At 39.3% G+C, this 23,631-nt stretch overlaps 3 protein-coding genes across 11 annotated transcripts in view; 2 read left to right on the forward strand and 1 right to left on the reverse strand.

Moving 5' to 3' along the window:
- The window catches only part of LOC136430861 (alpha-adducin-like), a 47,128-nt gene extending 39,065 nt beyond the window's left edge, over nt 1-8,063 (forward strand). For 6 of the 8 annotated variants that reach the window (XM_066421909.1, XM_066421907.1, XM_066421911.1 and 3 more), the window contains exons 10-16: nt 91-198; nt 344-430; nt 817-976; nt 1,399-1,545; nt 2,166-2,342; nt 3,206-3,381; nt 4,468-8,063. In XM_066421909.1, the coding sequence (XP_066278006.1) occupies nt 91-198; nt 344-430; nt 817-976; nt 1,399-1,545; nt 2,166-2,342; nt 3,206-3,381; nt 4,468-4,557 (945 nt within the window). In that variant the 3' untranslated portion in view covers nt 4,558-8,063. The remainder of the gene's footprint in view (nt 1-90; nt 199-343; nt 431-816; nt 977-1,398; nt 1,546-2,165; nt 2,343-3,205; nt 3,382-4,467) is intronic. The other 2 variants (XM_066421912.1, XM_066421914.1) reach the window with 2 other exon arrangements.
- Nucleotides 8,064-8,159: 96 nt separating this feature from the next.
- On the reverse strand, nt 8,160-16,229 carry LOC136430863 (hexokinase-4-like). Of its 2 annotated transcripts, XM_066421915.1 has the most exons (10): nt 16,033-16,229; nt 14,233-14,395; nt 13,898-14,043; nt 13,516-13,731; nt 13,128-13,227; nt 12,488-12,680; nt 11,769-11,924; nt 11,110-11,124; nt 9,856-10,040; nt 8,160-9,548 (listed from the first exon to the last, which is right to left on the reverse strand). In XM_066421915.1, exons 1-10 carry the CDS (start codon nt 16,051-16,053, stop codon nt 9,376-9,378), a joined length of 1,368 nt encoding a protein of 455 aa, XP_066278012.1. In that variant the 5' UTR covers nt 16,054-16,229; the 3' UTR covers nt 8,160-9,375. The 2 variants fall into 2 exon arrangements, with proteins under 2 accessions (XP_066278012.1, XP_066278013.1); XM_066421916.1 differs by lacking the exon at nt 11,110-11,124 and having other exon boundaries at nt 16,033-16,228.
- Nucleotides 16,230-17,392: 1,163 nt separating this feature from the next.
- LOC136430865 (BRISC complex subunit Abraxas 2-like) lies at nt 17,393-23,355 on the forward strand. Its single transcript, XM_066421918.1, has 8 exons — nt 17,393-17,522; nt 18,577-18,667; nt 19,225-19,261; nt 19,489-19,552; nt 19,705-19,898; nt 20,216-20,341; nt 20,618-20,702; nt 21,275-23,355. The coding sequence occupies exons 1-8, from the start codon at nt 17,448-17,450 to the stop codon at nt 21,941-21,943; spliced, it is 1,341 nt and encodes a 446-aa protein (XP_066278015.1). The 5' UTR covers nt 17,393-17,447; the 3' UTR covers nt 21,944-23,355.
- Nucleotides 23,356-23,631: the final 276 nt, after the last annotated feature.

Below are 23,631 nucleotides of genomic sequence, written 5' to 3' on the forward strand. Positions count from 1 at the left end.
ACTACTTACATGTACCTTACATTTGCTGAAGAAGGCAAAGTCAAACTGTCTGAATCATGTCATTATTGTTTGTCTTTAATTTTATGACAGTGGGTGTCGGAGGACTCCCCCAGCAAAGGTACCATCATCAAGGTGGACCCCAACGCCTTTATCCCCACAGGGATACCTGAAGAGGATGTGCGCAACAAGGTCAAAGTGGTAAGTGGAATGCTTTTTTTCCAAAATTTTTCATACTGCTATTTGTTGAACCAGGAATATGGTTGAAATATGACAAGAATGTTTCACTTATTGTCACTTGGTTAGCCTTTTTCACATGTAAGTTTGTATTTATTGTGTATTACAGCTGAAGGACAAGCGAGTTGCAGACAAACTATCATCAGGCCCTCAGTCGAATATTCTGCACGGCATGCCCTGGGCAGCCACTGCTTCTGTAAGTATAGGTATTTGTGTCTGCACTGACCACACAGATATATCCTGACTTTTTTCAATGTGTTTCAAGCGAAATTCATTGAATATTCACTTAATTTGCCTCTGAATCCGTCATTTGCTAATTTTGGATTGACTTTTACCTGTTGTTTGAGACTTGTCAACGAGGTCATATCATGCACATGAATGGACTAATATTGAAAAACAGGCCTGAAGTCCATTCCTTATTCTGTTTCTTATGATAGTCAACTTTTTACTGCTATCTTTGTTTGTTCCAAATGTAAGTGATGCCTAACTTTATCTTCATGTATCTTTACACTTTTCACAAATGATATAAAAGTAGACACTGTGGAACACCCAAACATGCTCACTGTGTTGCAATTCTTACAGGGCGACCAAGTCGTCGTTCATGCAGGGTCAAAGGGTATAATTCAGCAGGAGTTCCAGGATGAATTTGTGTTCCCAATGCTACAAAGTCCAAATCCGTTTGAGAAGATGACAGAGAAGGAGCTGCAAGAGTATCGCAAGGAAGTGGAGAAGAAGCAAAGAGGTATGCACCGTCTCCTGTATTCGTGTGGCTTCATGCTTGTCTGTGCAGAATGTTTCGTCCATGATAACATCTAGGGCTTGGAATATGACATTTAGTTCTCTCCAAACATTCCACGTTATTCTCTTTAGACAATCAAAACTACTTTAGATGCAGTACCTATAAGAATTGATAGGTGTCACCTTTTTTTCACTTTTAAGCTGGACTAAATCAGGCCCTAATATGTTCAGGAAGTGACCCAGTGTTGTTTCCTTCAAAGTTTCGGAAAGATACCATCGAACATACATGTAAAACATACCATTTCATAATGGTAGACATCAGTGTCCTATTCCAAGCCCTTCTCCACGAGTTGATTGTTTCCTGCTCAAGTCTGTGGTTTGCCTCTGCATGATGTTGCATGTGACACGGCTGCGTGTTTGCTGCAGGTGTGGGGGAGGAGGAGATCACCACGACAACCGTGGAGACTGTGGTGATCGATGGCCAGGTGAAGACGGTACAGAAGGAGACCGTCCTGACCGTGGTCAAGTCTGGAGAGGGGGAAGACGCAGAGATACATGAGAAACTCATGGAAGGTCAGCATGGCAGACAACACTGCTTGGCTTCTCTTGCTGTTACTGTTTGATATTGTTACAAGACATGATGAAGCATTTTGGGGAATGTCAGTATATCCAATGGTTGTCACAAGTTTACATGTACTAACAGCATGGGAGTTAGAGCAGACCATAGGGAAGATTGAAATGGTTTAGCCAGGCTGTGAAATGTTTGTGCTTTAGCAACCCAAAACACTGTATCCAAACTGCTAGCCTTCTTAGTTAGATTTTGTAGTAACTGTTCATCTTATTCCACCCATATAGACTGTAACAAAATCATTCTGACGGAGCTGGACAACTGGAGAAAAAAATCCAATTTTTTGACTGTGAAATAAACCAATTTGTTTCAAAAGCAGTATTAAATTGTTACCAGAAACACACTGTATGTATTTATCAATAGTTAGGGGACAATGAGGGAGCAGGAAAATGTGCAACATTGGACCCAAAAAATGCAGACATGGTTTAGAGACGACTGTCCAGTACTCTTGCCGCGCTTACGGCAGGCTTGACTAAAGCACGATAAAGGTAGATCTAGTTTAGAAGCAGTAAGTCACTGTCTGTAGTATGCGTACAAGCTATAACGTCTCCTAATTCTTATCTAGAGTTACGAGCCGCCAGCGTCAAACGCAAAACGCCTACCAAACGGCACTCGACCTCGTCTCACAGCTCTCAGGAGGAGAGCGTGGTTAACAGACCTACCGGCTCGACTGAAGAGCCAGAATCTAAACCCTTCGTACAGCCTGTATATGAACCTCCTGCAGAGCCGCCAGTAAAACAGGGTAATGGTTACAAAACAATCAGCTTCAAAACCAAATCAAGCCATCCTAAATGAGAAGTGAATAAAGTTGATCACAAGTCAATAGATTTGATTGATTATGGAACAGAACTGATTACTAAAGTTATCAAGCACCACTCTTAATCAATGGCACTTTCGATTTAACTACACATTGAATTAAGCTCCAATCATCGCTAATTGACAAATGAGACTAATTGATTGGTAGTTGATGATACCATTCTGTCAGATGGTCAGGTAGGGTTATCATACTAATTGAACACTCTGAGGTCTTTTCATTGACATGAATATAATTGATTGTTTTCTTTTCACCTTTTCTAGCTGTGGATAAAGTAAAACAAGAATTGTAATGGAATAAAAGTGAAAATCATTTGTCAGGTGTGTGCCTTGTGCGCATGTAACTGAAACTGGCTACAAAACTTGTCAACTGTACAACGAATTAAAGCACTTTGATAACTTAAAGATATTTAAGTTCTTGAGATTCATTGTTGACACTTTCATTGCCAAAAAAAATATTTGCAAATAAGGCCTTCACAATAATTATACAGTGGAAATGAATGTTGAGGTTGTGTCAAGGAAGTCCAAAATTTTGTTGACTGCTAAAATAGATTTTTTGAATTTCAATTATATTTAATTTGTAGCGGATTTGACAGCAGATTTTATGCCATGATTCTTGGAAGACAAAAAAAGATGTGAGCTGTTTTAAAATTCTGTAATTAGAATTTCTTTTTCCACATTCTGATGAAAGTATGTGATCAAAAGTTGACATCTGTACTTGGATCCAAGTTGTGCTTAACATTAAGATTATTGTCTGCCTGTAAATGTAACTGTTCCCCCGTTTCTGTTCAGAAATCAAAGCAGCGAGCCCGAAGCGGCTGTCCCCCGCCTCCCCAGGGTCTCCAGCGGGAAGCCCAGTGAATGGACAGGGCGCCCCAGCAGGCGGGTCGCCGGAGAAGGCGGCAGAGCGGGAGGAATCATCAGAGGGAACACCCAATGCCAGCGGCAAGGAGTCCTCACCAACTAAGGTACTGTTCAGCCATAGGATTACAAGTCCAAAGTTTCCTTGTTTGTTCTATCTGAATCTAGAGAGGTATCCTTTAGCATTTCATGATCATTTTCACCACTGATTGGTCAAGATGCCCCACAGTTTGCAACCATTTCCCACTTCATTGCAGCACACACTCTCAACTCACATGTAGACTCTCCGTTCAATCAACCTTCCGAACGCTGAAGTGGAAGCAAAAGAAAATAACTCAATCTGGGTTGTCCCAGGGTGACACTTAACTCTTCACTCAATCTTATTTGAATTGGAATGACTTTCCCCTTTCACATTATTTGGTTCTACTTACTTCTCATCTGTGATGTCTTCTCATAGTTGTGTAGGTCTATCTTTTGTGGGTGTGTCACCCCAGGTAAGCATGTCAGTCTCTGGTATTGCCACAAGTTGTCACAGTCATGGTTCTTTACACCTTACTCTGTGTTGTAGTCGCATGGCAGCAAAACATTTTTCATGCTTGCAAAACAGCCTTGTTTGCAGGTCAAAATTGTGTTGTTTTTTCTGTGCATTTCTGAATATCTATCGAAACAGACCTTGAAAAGTCTAGCTTAATGATCCTCTGGCAATATCATATACTGACAGCTTCGTCATGTATTAAATTTATTTAGAGGATTCTTTGTAAAATGGATCTTAGCCTTCTCTTTAGATTAGACTTTCTACAGCAGGGAGGATGAGCGGTCTGTAACCATCTGTTGCAGTGTTTGCAAAATAAAAGGATTACTTTTTGTATGGAAAATCATAAGACGCTTTGATCCGACTGTTCAGTCATATTTTTGAAGTTTTCTTTTTGTACATATGGAAGGCAGTAGCAATTTTTTAGTTGCTCTCAACATCTGTTTTTGTTCTTTTGATTTTAGTTGGCTGCTTTATTTGCAACAGTTGCAGAGGACACACCCATAGAATAAGAAAAGAGCTCTTTACCATCTTTGTTTGACATGTAGTAACTTTCACCCAGCTGTTCGAGTGTCAGACAACGGTCCTGAATATTTCCTCAGGATTTGAAGAGTATCAAACATTTGATGTATATGATGAATATGACCTTTGTTCTGTGCAGGAGACATCCCCAACCAAGAAGAAAAAGAAACTCCGAACACCATCCTTCCTCAAGAGCAAGAAGAAGGACAAGAAGAAAGACAAGGAATAAGCAAAGATACACCCACCAAGAAATGAAACTTTAGAAGAATTACAATGTTGGGTGCTACAATACACAACAGCCTACAGAGTGAAATAAGAGGCTTTTGGGGGGTTATAGCTGCTGTAGGGGGTATTGCAGCCCCTGTAGTGGAGTGCATTGGCAACAAGGGGTAGGCTGTGAAGAGGGGTACTTCTCTTTGTTACGCAGAGCTGCATGCTCAAGACAATTAACTGCTGGTAGTACTCGTAATCAATTGTGAATTCTAGTATTGTGCATCCATGGGTCAGCAATGATTTGCCATATGGAAACTACTAGCCATCTCAGTCTGGGAAGGTGGACAGGAAAGTACATGTATATCGTATATACTACCAAGGTTTAACCCTATAGGATTGGTACATGTATTCCATCACCACCAAGGACGGTATATGATGTCACCTTATATCGATTTTTAAATTGTCTTTAGGGTTTTGAAAGGATTTTGTACATGTTTTGGATTTCTTCAGTTTTTCTCTTCAAAAATATAAGGGGATGATATAAGGACATTCCTAAGTCTGCTTAAGTAGCCCAAAACAGAGGTATCTATAAAAAGAGATGATTTTTTCCCTTTCTTCATAAATTACAATGTACAACTACATCAGATGTCCATGTTAGTGCTCTTAGTTTTCAGTACCTGACACTGATTCTGCATTGGCAAGAGTGTATGCTGAATGAAAAGAGTTTTTCACCTTAAAAAGTATTGAGTAGTGAAATCTAACTACTACTACCAAGAATTTGTCTTTTCAGTTATAGGGCTATGTGTTGTATACTGTATACAATATAGGGACATGTTAAGTATGTAAGCAGGATGTTTTGTTCAGACGTACCTTGAATCAAGCTTAGTCAGGCTTGTGAAGAATTTGCCAAAGTCATCAATGTTATGATGTAAGGATACCATAATGTACTACATGTAGCTTAGAAAAAAATGATTATAGCCACAAAAGGCAAAAAAAATCTGTCTACCCTGCACACAGCCAGGGTAGTCTAACTCTACAGATGATAAAAACAAGTGTTACTTTTAATTACGAGAGGAACATCACATCAAGCATCCCTTGCCTTCTCTTCAGACAAGGCAAGGGCAGCCGTTCAGTGATTTTTCCTCGTTTTGTACAGTGTGGAAATTTTGTGCAAGGCATACTGCAATTGATTTGTTGCTTCTTTGTTACGTAGCTTTTCAGATTTCAATAGCTCCATGCAAGTTACAGGAAAAATTGTAGATGCCACACCACTAGTTGTAGACATGTTTGATGTGTGTGAGTGTTGGGAGAATGAGAAAAACTCACACAACTTGGTGAGTTGACTTTGATGAAGGACAGAGATTTGGCATACTATTTTACATTCAAAAGAAAGACACCAAGATTTTTCATCAGGTCATTGGAGTGGCTCTGGCGCTCTTTGTTGACCCATTTTGTGTTTAAAAAAAATCATAGCATGTGATTTCAAATCAGCAGCATCCAAGAAAAGCCAGTCATGCATGGCTTTATGTGTGCACTGTGTTTTGAAAGCAACTCACTATGGGTATGACAACAGGCTGTCCAGGCCAAGGTGACGTTGGGGTCATATAGGGAGGTCAAGGTTGAGGGTAAAGGTCATGAGACTGGAGTTTGTCAAGAGAAAAAGGCAGGAGTGGCTACATCTTCGTGATTGTAGAGAGGTCTGCATATTTGTGGTGCTACATGAATTCTGCAGTATGACCATGGCCAGTACATATAGAGAGATCAAAAGACATGTTTTGTAGCCATACTAAAGGTTTTTGCCAGTTTGAGTCATCACTATTGCCATAGAACGTGTGTCATCACCAAGCTTGTTGCTTATGTTGTAGACTCTTTCTGTTAGTTTGAAATTTGAGGATAGATGTCTGTACTAGACCTAGAATGACTGGCTCCTGACTCGTTTGACCCTGTATACCATAGTGACTTCACACTTTCACATTGGCTGCCAACGACTAATGCTGCCTTCAGCTCAACTAACCACTATGTACTGATCAGTCAAAATATTCTCAGTCCTGGAGTGAGTGTGTTGTATGTGAGTGAGCAAACTGAATTCATGTCAACTTGTATCACCCTTGCTTCGCTTATGATGTCTGTCTGCAAAATTACACGTATGTCTTGCACTAGAGGGAATTATGGAAATAAGGGTAACAATTGAAAATGAGCTTGATGTCACTTAAACTCATTTTTCGAGAAACAAATGTTGAAGTTCTACATGGCAATGGTAGATTATGATGACCACCAACATATTTGTATGTAGGTTGTGCAATGTAAATCCCTTAGTGTTAATTAACAGTTTTAGCCTTGCAGCTTTGAAATGTTTTAACCCACTGCCTTTGCATTTTTGTTGTTTCAAATGATGTACCTCTGCCAAAGTATGTACCAAACACATAAAACAGCAGTCATGTTGTGTCAGGTTCTGTTGAGGGTAATGACAGAAATTGCACCTTAGTCCTGACAAAACTTTGGGATTGAATATGTGGATCTGTAGTTAGTGCTGTGTATGTGTGAGTGAGATGATGCATGACAATGAAGACATGTAATGCATAGACTTTCAATCATGTCATAGTGTAGCATAGAGGCATGACTGTAGTTAAGATTTTACCTTACCTTTCAATGAATCTTTAAACATGTCAGAACGAGATGTTTTTGTGTTGCCTGTCGACATCTCTGATTGGATAACCTTAGTGAGTCAAGACCTACGATTGGTTGGTTGTTGCAGCTGGTAGTATTGTTTGGTGAGTCAGCACCACTGAGAGAGCCTTGCTAATCTTGTGATCTATGACCCCTGACCACTACAGCCCTCTTCACCATGCATTCAAGTATAAATCTGGATTCTAACGTTGCACTAACAAGAGGGATGGCAAGTGATGGTAGTCAGAGGTCATAGCGGCAATGTGCCAAATGCATAACTGGCACACTCTCTTGGGCTCTATAGGTTCACCCAGCCCAAGAGAGGTGTAAAATTACATGTATAATTTGTGAATACTGAATTCTGCAAAGCTAATTAAAGTGATAAGTTTTTAACAGAACTAGCTCAAAGCTTTGACTTTCTGAGTTGTCTTTTTTATCGTGTTCATTTTTTTGACAATTTTACACCAAGTAGTTGCAAAAAGGATGGTGTCAACTTCTCACAGGATTTATGGACAGCGAGCAATTTTTTTGTGTAGTGTAGTATGACAGACACAGGAGTCTTACTGGTCACATCCATGTATGACCTTACAGGGCAAGGTGCTATCAGTTTTGTTGGATGATACCAGCTTGATCAGTTATGTATGACCAAAGACCCAGGATGGACAGAAGGATTATATACCAGGCTTTCTAAGTTGTCTACAAGTTGACAAACAAGACTTTTTATCACCATAGAGTTTACAAGAAGTAACACTGTTTGTTTGTTTTCCTCCTGGAATGATGGCCTGTATACATGACCATGATGTGCAGCTATTGTAGCTAACGTGTCACTGTGAAATAAATCTGCAAGAAACTTAATGCCTCTTGGATGTCTTGTTTTTGTTTTGTATGTCCTACGTTTTTACCTGTACTTGTAAGGAAGCTTCTTGTGTGATAACAATTCAAAGAAATACATTGTGATTATACATGTACTTTATTGGGGAACTCAACTTGTTGCTGTCGAGATAGAAATGGAAAAATGTAAAACACAGCTTCACATGTTATGTTTGACACTTGCTTATGGCATTGGTTTATTATGATGGGATTTATTATTAGATGTGCCGATGCATGTACATTTAGTAGACACACCTTCAAACTCGATTCTGAGTGATTGATGGTAGTTCAGCTAAACAGAAAACTACTACCAGTATTCCATAGATTTTGGGTGCTGATGAGGTAATGAAAAGGGTTGATCTGCTTGGCAGCAGTTTTGAATGACACCTGTAAGCTGCATGTACATGGCAACCATGTCTATCACAGATAGTTTGTCTCAAGCAAAGAACCCAACAAGTTGGGTTAACAATTGACACCAAAATATAAGGCTGTTTTTGCAGTGGTCAATGAAGATTTGACTGTATTAGTTACCATTGTAGGAATGGTAACAGTAGCTTCTTTTACAATAGATGTGTCGAAGTTGGACGAGTAAGAATGGATCTTTCCATACTAGAAGTGGTCCCAACAGGTCTATAATAACTGTGGAATGATAGTAATCTTAATCAAGTTCACCAATTGATGCATCAAAGCAGTCCTAAAATATTCCCCTTCAAACCTGGTACATATTCATGGAAGTCACCGTATAATTTTGTGAATGAGGTCATTTAATAGTTGCATTTTGAGTCATGGCACGAAAATAGTGAAATATTTCCCCCTGACTTCCTCTTGAGACTAGTACCTGGTAACTCTCACCATACTGTTACAAAATATTCACCTCGAAAGATTCTATACAAGCCACTTTTAAGATCAAAATATAAAGGCACATGGAGGTTTCTTCACAAACTCTGAAACTAGTCTGTAGTAACACTCCCTTGTCTAAATTCTCTATCTGGGAAAGCAAAATGTTTCTTCAGATTGCCCCAAGCCCATTAGTGCATGATAGGATATATGATTTTCATCTTTAGCTTTATATCGCATGATTTGCATACATTTTGAAATACTGCTGCAAGAAGTATTGTTAAAATCACCCCATAATTGCATCTTTATATTTGGCTATGATATGCATTGAAACAACCTGTACTCTATGCCCTCCTCATTTGGCCATGATTTATAATTTCATGTTGATGATCACTTGTTACTCATAAGGTGAAACTGGAAAAAATTACAGTGACTTTAAAAAAAAAAGACTATAACAGCTTCAAGAGTTGCCAGCCAGACGACAGGCCACAGCAGTGACGAGGGCCGCTCCTTTCCCACTGCCATCCTCCGACAACATCAGCTTCACATCACTGTGGGTCAGCTTGTCGATGGTCTGTGTCATGAGCTCCTTGAAATGGGGGTGATACTTGTAGACCGAGCCATCTACACCAACTACAAAGAGACAAGAGAATATGATTAGATTATTACTTTTCAGAACTTTTTCGGTGTTCCTAACCTCCCCCTTCCAATAAAGTTGTGCTGAAAGATGCTTATGCAGGGAAAAGTTTACATCATCTAGCAACATGCAACCAAAAAATCCTAATGCTTCATTCTGATGTGTTTCATTTATCAATAACCTGTACTTATGTTTTTTGCATAAGCAGTAAACTGCCTTAAGATGTAAAACAATAGATACAGTGGCATCTTTGACGTGCTCAAACACGGGACCTCAAGTATGTTGCATGTACACAGTACTAACCTGCTACCCTCTCCCTGCCCATCTTGTTGACAATAGCAGAAATCCCAGCAGACACCAGGTGGGCGGCACGGGTAGACACGGCACGGCAGACTTCCCTCACTGTCCCACAGTCCGTCTCAGTAGCGTGCTTCAGACCCAGGCTATGCAGGATTTTCATCGTTGGTCCCATGTCTCCAATAGGTTCCCTAGAATTAAAGCCATATAGATATTCACTCTCAGAGTTGCAGAAAGACTGTCATTGATTCTGCTGAGTCAAGCCTGCTGAGCCAAAGCTGCCACATTCTAGTAAAAATTCTTGGGGAGAGAAAGAGAAAGACGTTTACACTTGGAATTGGGATTTACATCAATAACAAAGGATACAGGATTATTAAATGGACTTAATTGGACAATTGGCCATAGCAAGGATGACGATACATGATAAATGGATTTCAAGAAAGGCACAATTTTACTATTATAATAAGTTCACTGAGGCATCCACCGATATATCAAAAACCTGGAAAGCAATTAATGAAGCACTCAATTCCCAACAAATTTCAAGATGTCTTTACCTAATCCAGAAGAAATAGTCCGATTCAATTACTTTTTTTATTAACAATGGTCCTACACCTGCAAAAAGAACCGATAAGACTGATTTTTCCCCATGGTATATATTAAAAATTGTAATCCATCCATTAATTCTTTTGACAAGCCTAGAACAATAGAGATTCAAAATATCATAATCAATTGAAAGAACCGCAGCCGCAGGACATGATGAAAGAAGAGCACATTTTTTAAAGCAAAATATTGCAACTATGTTAATAAACCAAAAACATATGTGACTCACAACTTTTTTGTGTCTTTTCATTGATGAAAAAAAATAACATGGAAAAACACATCTCACTCGTAAAAAGGTTAACAAGATTATAGGTAACTTACACATGTACGAAAAGTTGGAAATTTGTTATCATATCAGCAAAAGCTTTCATGACTCCATGCCTTCTTTACCTCTATCTTTACCCATTGTAGCTTTGTATGGTCCAACACTTACAGCACATCCCTTAAAACAATATATAAAAGTCAGAAATGTTATCTCAGAATAGCTTTAGAAGTTGCCCACGTGATTACTTTTCCTTTGGCATTACTATTAAAAAAATTGAAGGCTTCTGAAAATACATGACATCAACAAAATATAATTTTAAAGTAGCCTTTTATTTTACAAAGTGTTACACAAATGTCCATCCTACAATGAAATCAATATGATGCATTCAAACTCACCTCAGATATGTACACCTATAACACAAGACAAAGTAATATTATGAGACCAATAAGAGCAAAATCCAACATATGACAGTTTCCATTTGGGTACAGGGGACAACAGTTTTGGAATCATCTGTCTCAAACATGAAAAAACATTCTGTCCTTCACAGTTAAAAAGCAAAAGATGATTACTAAAGATGATCTGTTTGTATTTCCTTGTTTATTGTCAAATACAACTTGTATGGTTGATTTAGTTTATTTGACCTGTGGATAATTTTTTGTTTTGTTTCGTATTGACAAGCATACATCCATTTTAATGCTCTTTTCATTTGCGTAATGAAGTATTACATTATGTTAACTTTTGTTAATTATGTTTGAATTTTGATATTCATGTACAGTAAAGTTAGGTCAACAGGATGTTTCATTTCTTGGTAATTTTTGTTCTTTTTCACTTTGATTTCCTATCATGTATTCTTCACATCAATATTGTTTAATTTAGGTTTATTTTTTTTTAAATTATGTTTGAGTGATGGTGATATCTAAGCCTTTCTAGGCTTCTCTTGCACCTTTTCCCTTATTTGTCATCAATTGCACTTTTGTGATTTTTCATGCACAAACAAACAATAAAACACTACATGCACAAAAAAAGGAAGGTAACTGTTGCAAAAACCACTTACTCTTCAATCTCTGAAACATATTTGGTCAGAAATGTTCCTCGCGTCTCCAGGTCTGGTGAGGTGCGACCGCCGAACACCAGCATCTGTTTAGTCATCTCCAGCAGCACAAGTCGTACCAGCTCACCCATGTACATGCCACTGATCATCTTTTCATAGCTGTCATACATGTAGGGAAGAAATAATTCAAATGTAAGCAATGGAATTCATGACTTGTAACGATGATAAAACATTAATTCTGTTCTATGCAAATGGCAGAGCTTGAGGTCGATCATTATCAAATAAAGGCAAATGCTAGCCGTTGTTTCCTTATACAGTTAATATGATATTGACAGATTATAAATCTTTCAATGAGCCATTTCATCCTATGTATACTACAAAAGTGAATGTTACTAATTTTTGTTAGTTAAGGGACTGATCCTGGGAGCAGCTATGTCTGATTGACTTGTGTGGAGCTCAGTGGTGCAAGGACTAATACCCCGCCCCCCAGGCCTCTTCACACTGTTTTGTATGTTAGCCCTATACAAATACTGTAAATGCAGAAATGTTTGCGGTAAGCTCTTCACCGCGAACTTAAAACCATCGCAAATGTTTTTGGCCTCCTACCCCCTTGTCTACTATTGTCTCAACCATAAACTTAAAACCACCGTGAACACTACCGCAAAGTTTAAACCACACAAACTTAAATGCATTTACAGTAAGTGCACAAAACCAGCGCTCACATTTGTTGGCCCTTGTTGATGGAGTGTTCATCAATCTCCCTGTCGTATGCAGTGCGTAGGTCATCGAGTGCTCCATCCTCCCCAAACGCCCCCCACTCCATGTTGACCACGACCTGGTTGGGCTCACCACGGTCCCCCTCCCAGATCTCCACATTGTCCAGTTTCTCCATGTAGCAGGCATTACTGCCAGTACCTGGAAAAAACAACAGAAGTAGTAGTTTCAGAATCTCAAAACATCCAAACAAACAACCTTTTCAAACAAGACCTCACCCACATACCAAATATCATCACAATCCCTCCAGCAATTCTTAATCTATGTAGACCACAAATAACACAAACAAGCAAACAAACATGCAAGCAGACACACACAGGCACAGCAAAAACAATAGTTCCATTTTTCATGGAGGTAATGAAACATGTTTAAATGAAAACATGACAATATCAGTTCACTTCCATTCAAGAGATTGAAGTAATTCCTCAGATTGCATTTTCAAAATCTGAATCAAATGTAAATCATTGTCCAAAGTATGAAAAAAATACCAAGAAGTTACATTATCTCTCCACACCTAGGCTGTGGTAAAAAAGAATCCATGTCCATGGCCAGTCCCTTAGCAAAGAAGTACTGTATATACCAACTCACCTACAATGAGCCCTATGAGACAGTCATGGTCGGCCAGACCACACGCCATCATGGTCCCCACGGTGTCATTCACCACAGCAACCACATCTGTGTCAAAGTCCTGCGGCCAAAAATAACCATGTCTTACTTCACGAATCTGCTGTAAATAACTAACGGTTACATGTATTGTATTTGAATCTTGGTGTATTTTCATAATTTACTAAAGTGCATTGCTAGTACTTTGGCCGATGTGGCAGTTTACAACCTCTGCTGAAAGGAAAAGCTTTAGTATGACATGTTCAAGATACATTACTATAATACATGCCTTTCAACAAATATGTCAGATGCCCCCTATCAGCAGTCCCAATCACTGCACTTCTGCCCACGGTTCAACATGCCTACAACTCACCCCACGCCTCTTGATGGCATCACGTAGCAACCGCACCACGTCTTCACCCTCCACGCCCGCAGCACTGAAGCCTTTGGTCCACTTGATAAGGGAGGCGCAGTCCAGCCCTTGCTGCTTACAGGGGAAGGAGAAGGTGAAGCCAAGTGCCATCTTCTTATCCTTCATCTCGATCTTCTCCAAGAACTTACCCATGCAGTCAGCTATGTAGTCAAAAAGCTGGGGAGGTAGCAAAGGAAAATAGGAAATGCTTCAGTTGAAAACATACCTTCTTAAAGAATTCTTGAGACTAGTAAGTCCACACAGAGATACATTGAACTTATCTCTCCATTTATTTTACAGAACATATATCAAGAAATAGGCAATTGCCAACTTTTGTGGTTACCTGCTCCCCAGAGCCAGTCATGATGCTTTCTGGAATGGCATAGGAGTCGCTCTGCAAACGAACATCTTTGGCACCCTTCTCAATGTGGACATGCAGCACACGGAAGTTACTGCCACCAAGATCCAGGGCTAGGAAATCTCCGGACTCTGGGGGAGAAATGAGACATGGTTATGCTTCAGGGATCGATGGTCAACACTTTCCAAGTCAATACTATTATGCACATTCAAAAAAAGGAACCTTTCTGTCTAAAGTTCATTGGGTAACGTTCTATGTCTTACAAGAAAAATGAACATACATGTATGTAAGTTAAAATGAACTTTATAAAATGTGGTTACCTGTCCCATCTGGTACAGCTCTAACATACGTAGCCAGCATTTTGACAGTTGCCTCAGGGTTGGTTTCCTTTTTCAGCCCCTTCTCCATTTCCTTGTGGAGCCTTCCCATGATGTCATTTAGGCTGTCATTGTCATACCGGAATGGCCTGAGGATCAGGTCAATCTGTGGGAACACCAGTGTCTGAATAGTTACAAGGCAAAATGCATTTTTTTTCTGAATGATATGATACATCATAAGACATATTCTATTCATACTTCTCATTGAATTCCGGTACATTTGTACAAACTACAATGGGTGGAGATTCAAATGAAGATGAAATAGAGACACAATAGTCAATTTGATCATGAACCATTTGCATTGCCACACAAAAGGCAAACCTATACTGAACCCAGCTGTATCTTTTGCACCTTAGCAACAGAAATATCAGACTTTCTTTGCAGGCCTTTACCATGACACGCCCCCCACGCAAGGTCAACCTATTTGCAGCACCACACCTATACAGCTTAACAAACCTAATTCAGATAACAGTGATTAATGACAACGAAATGACTTCAGATAAGGTTGATGAGACTGTTTTTTTGATAACCCTGAAACCCAAGACAATTTACATTTTAGTACAAAGTTGAAATGCATGTTTTTTTAAGTCCATTTGTCCAGTTACATAATTTGCCAGGTTACTCAAACAATAGTTGTTTACAGCAGTGCAGGTTAATCTTTAACATGCTGTTTAAAGTTTTAAGGCGCCATACAAATCAGCTTCAATGTGCTCCCATTATGTACCTAAAATTACATGCAAAAAGCATCATAAGCATAGAATGAATCTTAGAGATTACTTTCACACCTTGCTTTCTAATTCAAATATCCAGAAAAGATTTAATGGCTTCCTGGTATCACAAATACACATGTAGCTAGGTTCAAAACAATGTGTTACTGTTAGAACAAGGACCTCCTTGGTTAGAACAAAACAATGGTTCATGTCTAGCTATATTTACAACCCATAACTCATACAACGGTTAGTCATATTCAAGAGGATGTTAGTGTTCCTTGAACAAATTGTACTGTACTTCATTTTCTCTAAACTCTCTGGAAAACCTGTGTTTTGTTGATTCGAAAACATGACAAGCTAATCAAGGAAATCTCACTCTTACTTCTTTTGTGTTTGCACTTCGAACATTGGTTTTAAGATAAGCTCACTGATAAGAAAGGCTACAGTACATGAAAAAAAGGGATCCTCGTTGTTTCTTCACGTTGTTTCTACCAAGTTCTAAATCTGTGCAAGGACATTATATAATGTCCTTGATCTGTGCTATAGATTTAAACACAAATCAATCATAATCTTCCATGGGTCAATCACATATGTTTTGCATGGCGCTAACATGAGGAAGTGTAACACAATATCCAGATGGCCAACAGAGTGTAATGTATGTAAAGTGAACCCTCAGGGCAAGTTTTACTTTGGCAACCTTGAATTGTACACCCTTCGAGCAGGCCCGATATGCTCGGCCTGCTCGGGAGGGTGGAATTGTAGAACCACAGACCTTATACAACAAATACAGACCTGCAACTTCCTCATTTCTGAAATAAAACCTTTGACTGACTTATTTTTGCATCAGAATTCCACAGATCTGCTAAATAAAAAGATCGTGTAATCCAGTACTTTAATGTGAGACTTAACCATAACAAAAACTTCTTTAACACATTTATTACGAACATTACACCAGCCCGGCCCTTGCCCCTCCCCCTTCACAAATACAGTAACGTGTCAACATAATGATTACCACAACAAGCTACACACTGACCTTCTCCTCTTTACTCGCCATGGCTGGTCGGCGTTATGAGGAGCTGACTGGACACTGGTGTGGTGAGTAAGAAGGCGTGCTGCGGATCTCGTGATGCTGGTGCACGCGAGGCAGGTGTGTGCAGGGCGGAGGAACACGTTACTGTCTCCCCAGGACGGGCACGGTGGGATCAGCACGGTCACGCTACTCTGGGAACAAGAAGATCACTACTACACGCAATAGAATATTCATGTCTGTAACGTTATAGATTATAGTTGTGATTATTTTGTCGGCAAGTAAGTCCTACCAATGACCTTGATAAATTAATTTTTATTTTTCAAGGATATATTTTTATGCAGTATTTCCGTCTTCACACTTTGTAGTGTGTTATATGTTTCTTGTCGTTGCGTTGAAAGGGGCGTGAGCCGCGTGACAAAGTAGCAAATATTAGTTTCAGTAGGTAAACTACAATTTGTAGCGTGTTATTCATATTTTACTTCCATGGAAGACAATTTATCTTTCCGTGCGAAATATTTTTAAAGACTGGTTGATCTAAGTTCTAACATTGAATATAACTCATGTTTTGAGTTTGGTAATTAACTTTATTGGATAAATTACCTGAAGGTATTTTACCTACCTAGTATGGTTCAACATATTGTTTTTACTCATGTTTCTCCTCCTCCTCCTCCTCCTCCTCCTCCTCCTCCTCCTCCTCCTCCTGCTTGTCAAATCTTCAAATCGATTCATCTCTGTCATTTTTTGACCAAATGACCTGAAATTTGGCACAAAGGTAGTGTGGGCAAATACCCCTAGGCGTTTTCTTTTTCATTTTTACGATGTAGATCTTTAAAGTGATTTTATTGAGTTTTTTTGTTACAGCCAATGGGAGCACGGCATTTCAAAATGCGACCGCCTGATTGGCCAATTGAGTTAATCAAGTTATCTTGCATTTCTGTGTCAGCTGCCCTAGTGTTTATACCAAATGTGGCATTATGACTGCCTAGGACATGTGCGTACATGGCTTTGGTGAAGGCGACCGCTAAAGTGAAAAATATAATATCCAATCTATATCCAGAATCACCACTAACCCCCAGGTGCAACAGCCAATGCTGCAGCCTAGTCGGGCCGATACATCAGCAGTAATAAAAAGGACTGTCCTTGGTGCTGAACAACATTCAAACACGCAACATACTGCTGGCTAACATTCAAACTGCGACATGGCTTCTGCCTCAGAGACCGACAACAATTGCCTTCTCCCTTGCCCTAAACACTGTTACTGTAGTCTTTGAGCGTTGCGATGTCACCACCTGGATGTCACCTTTGATATTGTTTTCTGCGCTGGCCAGTTTACAGAGCCCAGCTGTTATATTGAGGCGTTGCCAAAAAGTAGGTAGCTTGACCTCTGTGCGATCTCGTTCCCAGGTTATTGGTTCAAGATGGCGGTGGTTCGTTTGGGCGGAAGTGTCTTCTCTGCTCTCAGTTTTCAACAAGTTTGCAGCCACTCTGATCAGGTAAGGAACAACATTTGCTTCTGTTTACACGCAGAAACTCTTTGCCACTCTATGGTTGTCTTTATCTATGAATATCTGTGTTCACACGCTAAGTTATTGCATATTATTATTAAAGCTTACCTGACAGCCCATTTGTTACTCAATCCAAGGCCCAATCAAAGATAACGTGTCAATGTCAATGTCATAGCAGAGCAGTATAAACATCATGCTTCTTTCCTGTAACCTGTAGTCATGTAGGACTGAGTAATACATAACGTGTTATCAAGTTGTATAACTTCTACTTCTAGCCAATTTGCTGATGGTCCTAATTTTATAAACTGACTGCTCATTTGGCTGGTGTATAATTTTTATTAGATATAGCAAAATGAAGAAGGTTTGTGCATAAGAAATGCAAGAGAAAACTGTGTGATATCTGTTCAAGTAATGACAACGAATATTAATCACAGTAGCTAGAAATGACGTCATCTGCTATACGTAGGCAATCAGTATCTCATTAAAGTTTCATAAGGTGTGGGCAGTTTCAACCACAGTCTCAGATCTATGCAAATCTACACCAGCTGCCAGATAATGGTTCACTAGCCATCCCCCATACCATGGATTGTGGCCATATATCATGATCTAAAGATGAGCCACAATTCCATAGAAATGCTGTGATATGACTTGATATATGGCATTATGTAGCAAGTCTTGCTTTACAAAATTTCGCTATTTCCATAGCAAATGTGCCACTGAGCCTCTTGTCACCTCTCCAAACTCTCAGCAAGGACACAAAAGCAAATTATATTTTCTTCTTCCATATTCCACATATGGAAGAATACCCCTCAGGAAGAAGTTCCATGCTGAAAGCTTCTTTCCTAGAACTATATTCAGTTTCTTTATGGAACAAGCTACTTGTAAGCTTCCTTGTGATTGCTTCCTAGATGGGTATAGCCTTAGACTAAGGTAAAAAGACGTCTGTCATCATATTCTAGTTAGTTTAACATGCTTTGTGGTGATCTGAAGTGAATAAGAAAAACAAATATATATTGTCTGACTTCTGTCAATTTGTCCCCAGATTGGCTTGCTGTTTGGTGAGGTCAGTGTCCAGGTCAAGGACTCCATTAGTGACTCACAGATCAACTCCAAGACAACAGAGAAAACCACATGTGAGTCAAACATGACCAATTTTAACGTGCATTCAAATCCAGCTGCAGGCGATATGTACATATGGGAACTATATGAATATGATATGATAGTTGATACTACACTTTTCCGATACCAGTCCCATCATTGACAGGTACATATTTAACAGTTATCATAAGGTTCACACATTCCAGCACTTAACAGGCAGATTTCCCATGCTAAGGGCCTTATCATATTCAAGGGTGTTTCTTGCCTTGCATGACATTTCCAGTAAAAAAAAGCATTGTGAGCATCTTTGTCCAGATCAAGACTTTTGCATTTTATTGCTTTGTATTGATAATTGGGGCTGTCTTAGTATAACAGTGATGATGGCTATGCTTAATATAACAGCATATTGAGTTCCGCACATATACAGATACACACTGTAGTTTGGTCTACAGGTGCCTATATGACAGACAGAAATGTTAAAATTAAAATATTTAACTTTGCTCACTAAACCTTCCTATCAATTATGATACAACGAACATTTTGGTTAATTCACAACTCATATCACACCTGTTTGTGTTATAATCTTCTGCAGGTGTGCTGTCCCACCTACCATGTCACCTACCCCTCAGGTGAGAACAACTGTCCATGATTTTTCTTTACAAATAGAAGTCCATGCACATCTGCGAATGATTTCATCAGATTCAAAAACCACTGAATATCAAGGCTCTTTATTCACAGTCAGGATCTATATACAATCAACAGTCGGCTAGATAGATCCTGGTTGTGAAAAAGATCCTTGTTATCTACATGAGTCAAATGTAGACTAATTGTATTGTTGTCTTTTTTTCTATTACAGTTCCAATCTGACAACAGAAAGTATCAGCAAGGCTATAACTGAAGTGGCTTCCAACAGAGAAAAGGTAAAAAAGTCAAAAGAAAAGTTGAAATTCTTGTTTCATTTTAAAAAGTCTATTGCACTTTCTTTTATACATAAGATATTGATCAATCCATTGATTTTTTTGCATACTTGTAACCACACCCTAATTGTGTTATCCCTCCATCTGGCAAACAGAATATAGTCGGATGGTACAGGTTTCGCCGGAACTCTTCGCCGGAACCGTCGTTATGGGAACGTATTGTCCACAGAAAATTGTCAGAAACATTGAAAGCAGAGGAAAACATGCTGTTCTGGCTGTTTACTTACCAGTCCAGCGGTACCGTGTCAACACATGTTACAGACTATACTTTATACCAGCAGAAAGATAGGTGAGTGTACATTTGTATATTTTGTTGATATAGTAAAGGCCTCAAGTATCAAGTAAAGAATTTGTTTCAAAGACTTAACAACACTAGTATGACATTAATAATACTTTGAAGAACAGCATTTGGTTCTGTAACAGATGTGAACAAAATGTATTTGGGGTGCATTGTCCATGTGTGCATTTTTAGTTTGTTGGTGTGCATGTGTATTCAATGACCTAGACCTAGAAATAAGTGAGGCATCAGTGCAAGCCAAGGTGTTACCTAATGTTTAAGATTGTTCTTTAAGTTGATGAGTTAAACATAGATGTTTCTGGCTATAGGAGGTTGCAGGCCATTCCCCACACTGTGGTGAACCTTGGGGATACGTCACATGATCACTATCGAATGAGCTCCGCGGGTGCACTCAGCACGGATTTAGGCATGCTCGGAGTATTTAGAAAATACAGGTGTGTCAGTCACTTAGATATGGTTCCTCTTTCATGTGCAAGTATTATCATGCAGCTTGACAATTACTAGTAGCATCTTTGTTTTGGTATCTGGTGCTTCTGTCAGATTTGTTGATGGTTGACTTGTCACAATCTTTTATGTCTATGCATGCATATGGTGGTTACCATCAAGAAAAGTATTCATAAGAGTAAAGATCTCTTTATACTGTACTACAAGTACAAAGCGATATAAATTTCACTTGAATTTCCTTGATAACGTTTTCTTTTATTCACTAGGGACCGTCTTGTGGATGGTGAGGGTCAACTTTGTGAAGTCTCCATCATTAACCAGATGAACTCAGCTCTTCAGGCACAGCTCCTGGTAAGACTTTAACGTCCACTGTGCTCCACATCCTACTCTTAATTAGTATTCAAAGCGGACTATTTTCTTCAGAATGCTATACATTAAGTCTAACAGCAAGACTATGACCTACTGTTGTTTTTGTAGGCAGTTCTTCAAAATTTTTGGAGAAAAAGAAAAAAGGAATACATAGAGTGATAGACTGTAGTTTTAGAAGATCTGCCATCTATACTGATCTTTTTTCTTGCTGTTTTGAGACTCTTGCTTTTCTTAACCCTTAAGCTGCCAGGTTTTTTAGCCAAATAAAAATCAAAAATGTTCGACCCCTGACCTCCCTCACGAAACCCGCGAAACGCCCGGCGGCGCTATCTCCCCTAACTTCCCGGCTTCGCGCGCTACACGCACGCAAAGCTGTTTTGTTCTGGGGAATACCCTATCCCGGTTATAACCGGGTCCAGCACACAAGGCATATTTCTGTATCCCTAGTTAAGTCGGGACTGGCAGCTTAAGGGTTAAGAGTCTGCAGATTACTGTGTATGCACATGTAATTGACTGAGCTCTCTCCTAAGTCATCCTTAATTTTGTCTCTGCAGGGTCTATGTGATTCAGTACACCAAGGGGAAAAGGAGGCAAGTGTTCTAGAAGAAGAGGTAGCCCAGTTACAAAGTGTTTTGAGGAAAGCAACAGAACAAAAAGAACAGCAACAACCGAGTGTGCTTATCCCAGAAAAGGTTGATATTAGCAAAATAGAGCAGCAGCAAGCAGAAGATGTTGCAACTGATGGTAGAGATATTGCCATGGAAACAGATGAGGAAAATAGCCCATTGGCTGTTCAGCTGAGGAAAATAGCAGGGCAAGCAAAAGATGTTACAACTGAAGGCAAGAAAACACCAAAGATGGACAGGAAGGAGATTAAGAAGGAGTCTGAACCTAGAACGAAAAGGAAAAGTAGGAAGAGCAGTGAGACAGAGAAGGGGGAGGAGGGAGACCTGTTTAGTAACCTTGTGTCAGAGATGAGGTCAAAGGTGCAGACTCCAGGTAACCAACGGCAACACAGCAGGCAGAGAGGCAGTCGGCAGATCCAGGAGGAAGAACCAATGGAGTCCAACATGTCTGACAACATTGATGCTGGAACTGACATTGAAACAGAAGACTCCCAGAAGAGCTCACAATCAACCACATTGGATGACGATGTGCGAGTTGTGTCAAGTGACGATGAGACAGACATGGAGCTAGGGCCGTCCAGTTCACCTGTATTTTAAGTGATTGTTCAAAAGGCGTTAAGTATGCTTGGATGTAACTTGTACAATATATGATATCAAGGCTACAGTTAAGGTTCCGACTGATTTGGGGTTTCAGTTGAAGACTCACAATTTTGTACATAATGTATCATATTTGTGTTACATCATGGGTGTCATGTCCCATTGTCCTGGAAATTTTGCAGAGTTAGTCATGGAATATCATGTCAGTAACGCTGTGGTGATCATGTGCAAAATGGTAACCTGAGTCACCAAGTCTCTACCTTCAGTAACTGCCGTTCTGTGAATTCTAATTAGGGAATCAAGTTATAGAGGATTAGCCATAAAGTATATCATGAACATGTTGTGGGCCACAGGTGTTACTGTGTGAGTAAGATGAGATGTGTGATCAAAGTTGTTCCAGAGTACATGTATATGTTGGGAAAGAGCTCCTACTGCCTTCCACTGTGTGCTCTACATCATAACGTCCCACGACTATGGCATTATTGAGATTGAATCTACCCAGATTTACTGTTAAATTGGAAGTCAGTAACTGAACATAAAACACGTGTCTGTCAGCATGCTGAAATGAAGGTACTTCAGGTATAAGACTAGCTAAAAGCTGAAGCACTGTTAACATTGAGAAATGATAGCCAGATGAAGCTTGTGTATCCTATTTACTTTCACCCTCTTGGTACTTAACTTACATGTATGCATCTGAATGAGAAATACTTTTTGTCAAATACATTGGGAAGGGGCAGGCTACATGTTAGGAAGAGAGTGATTATTTTTTCAGGACATTTAGGAAAGCACTCTTAATTAACGTACCATGTATTGTGTTGTATGTCGATACAAGGTTGTTCATGGTTGAATCATGAGAGACCCTTCTAATCATTTTTAAAAAACATTCTAGTAGCATATATGACTGGAGTAGACTGATAATTCTGTTATATTGTTACTGATCCTGAATGATCCATTGTGGAAAGTGAGCCCTGTTTGTAGACTTGAACTGTTTCAGAAACTGGGAGGTTTGTGTTTATTTCCTTACTGTTCCTGGCAGTGTATGTTGATATACCTAACTGTGCCATGTGCCTTTTCTGTCTACAGACATGTAATCTGTAAAAAAAGGTGCTTTGTTTGTGGCCATATGGCCAGCAGTGATACTTAGAACTGATTTATGTCAATTCACCATATGCAAGGCTGTTACAGAGTTATTTTCATATTTGAAGTATGTTTTGTATGAACTATTCAAGTTTTTATCTTATGATAATGTTAATGTAGAGTTGTAGAGTTCATAAATTGTATGGCAGTTTAGTCAGAATAAAACATCCCAAAGTTAAGTCATGGTGTGAAAATGATATCTGCCAGTACTATGCCATGAACACATTTATACAATAAATTTCTGTCAGTCCCTCTGGGCTGTACCTACACCATAAGCTGCCTTGTTTCTCACATCAACATAACATTTTTGTTAATTGATTGAAGATACATTCTCCAAGTACATGGCAGCGCTAAAGGGTGCTGAATAACATACCTAGGTTAAAAACTTCATGTATATGTAGTAAACAAATAAAATTACCACATTACAGATAAGACAATCACATTGCATGCAAATAAGCTCTAAAAAGGCTCTGATAATCAAACTATGATTAGAGGAAGAGATAAATCATGGCTGCTCCACCCCAAATATTGAAGCACCGAAAAGATCACTC

This window comes from Branchiostoma lanceolatum, chromosome 3 (assembly GCF_035083965.1).
Source record: "Branchiostoma lanceolatum isolate klBraLanc5 chromosome 3, klBraLanc5.hap2, whole genome shotgun sequence".
In the NCBI taxonomy this organism is placed as follows: Eukaryota; Metazoa; Chordata; class Leptocardii; order Amphioxiformes; family Branchiostomatidae; genus Branchiostoma; species Branchiostoma lanceolatum.

Coding starts and splice junctions, on each gene's coding strand:
- LOC136430863 (XM_066421915.1), bottom strand. CDS start 16,053: ATGGCGAGTAAAGAGGAGAAG. Junction 14,044..14,232: donor AGCTGTACCAGATGGGACAG/GTAACCACATTT, acceptor TTTCTCCCCCAG/AGTCCGGAGATTTCCTAGCC. Junction 13,732..13,897: donor TGACTGGCTCTGGGGAGCAG/GTAACCACAAAA, acceptor CTACCTCCCCAG/CTTTTTGACTACATAGCTGA.
- LOC136430865 (XM_066421918.1), top strand. CDS start 17,448: ATGGCGGTGGTTCGTTTGGGCGGAAGTGTCTTCTCTGCTCTCAGTTTT. Junction 19,553..19,704: donor TGGCTTCCAACAGAGAAAAG/GTAAAAAAGTCA, acceptor TCTGGCAAACAG/AATATAGTCGGATGGTACAG. Junction 20,703..21,274: donor CTCTTCAGGCACAGCTCCTG/GTAAGACTTTAA, acceptor TTGTCTCTGCAG/GGTCTATGTGATTCAGTACA.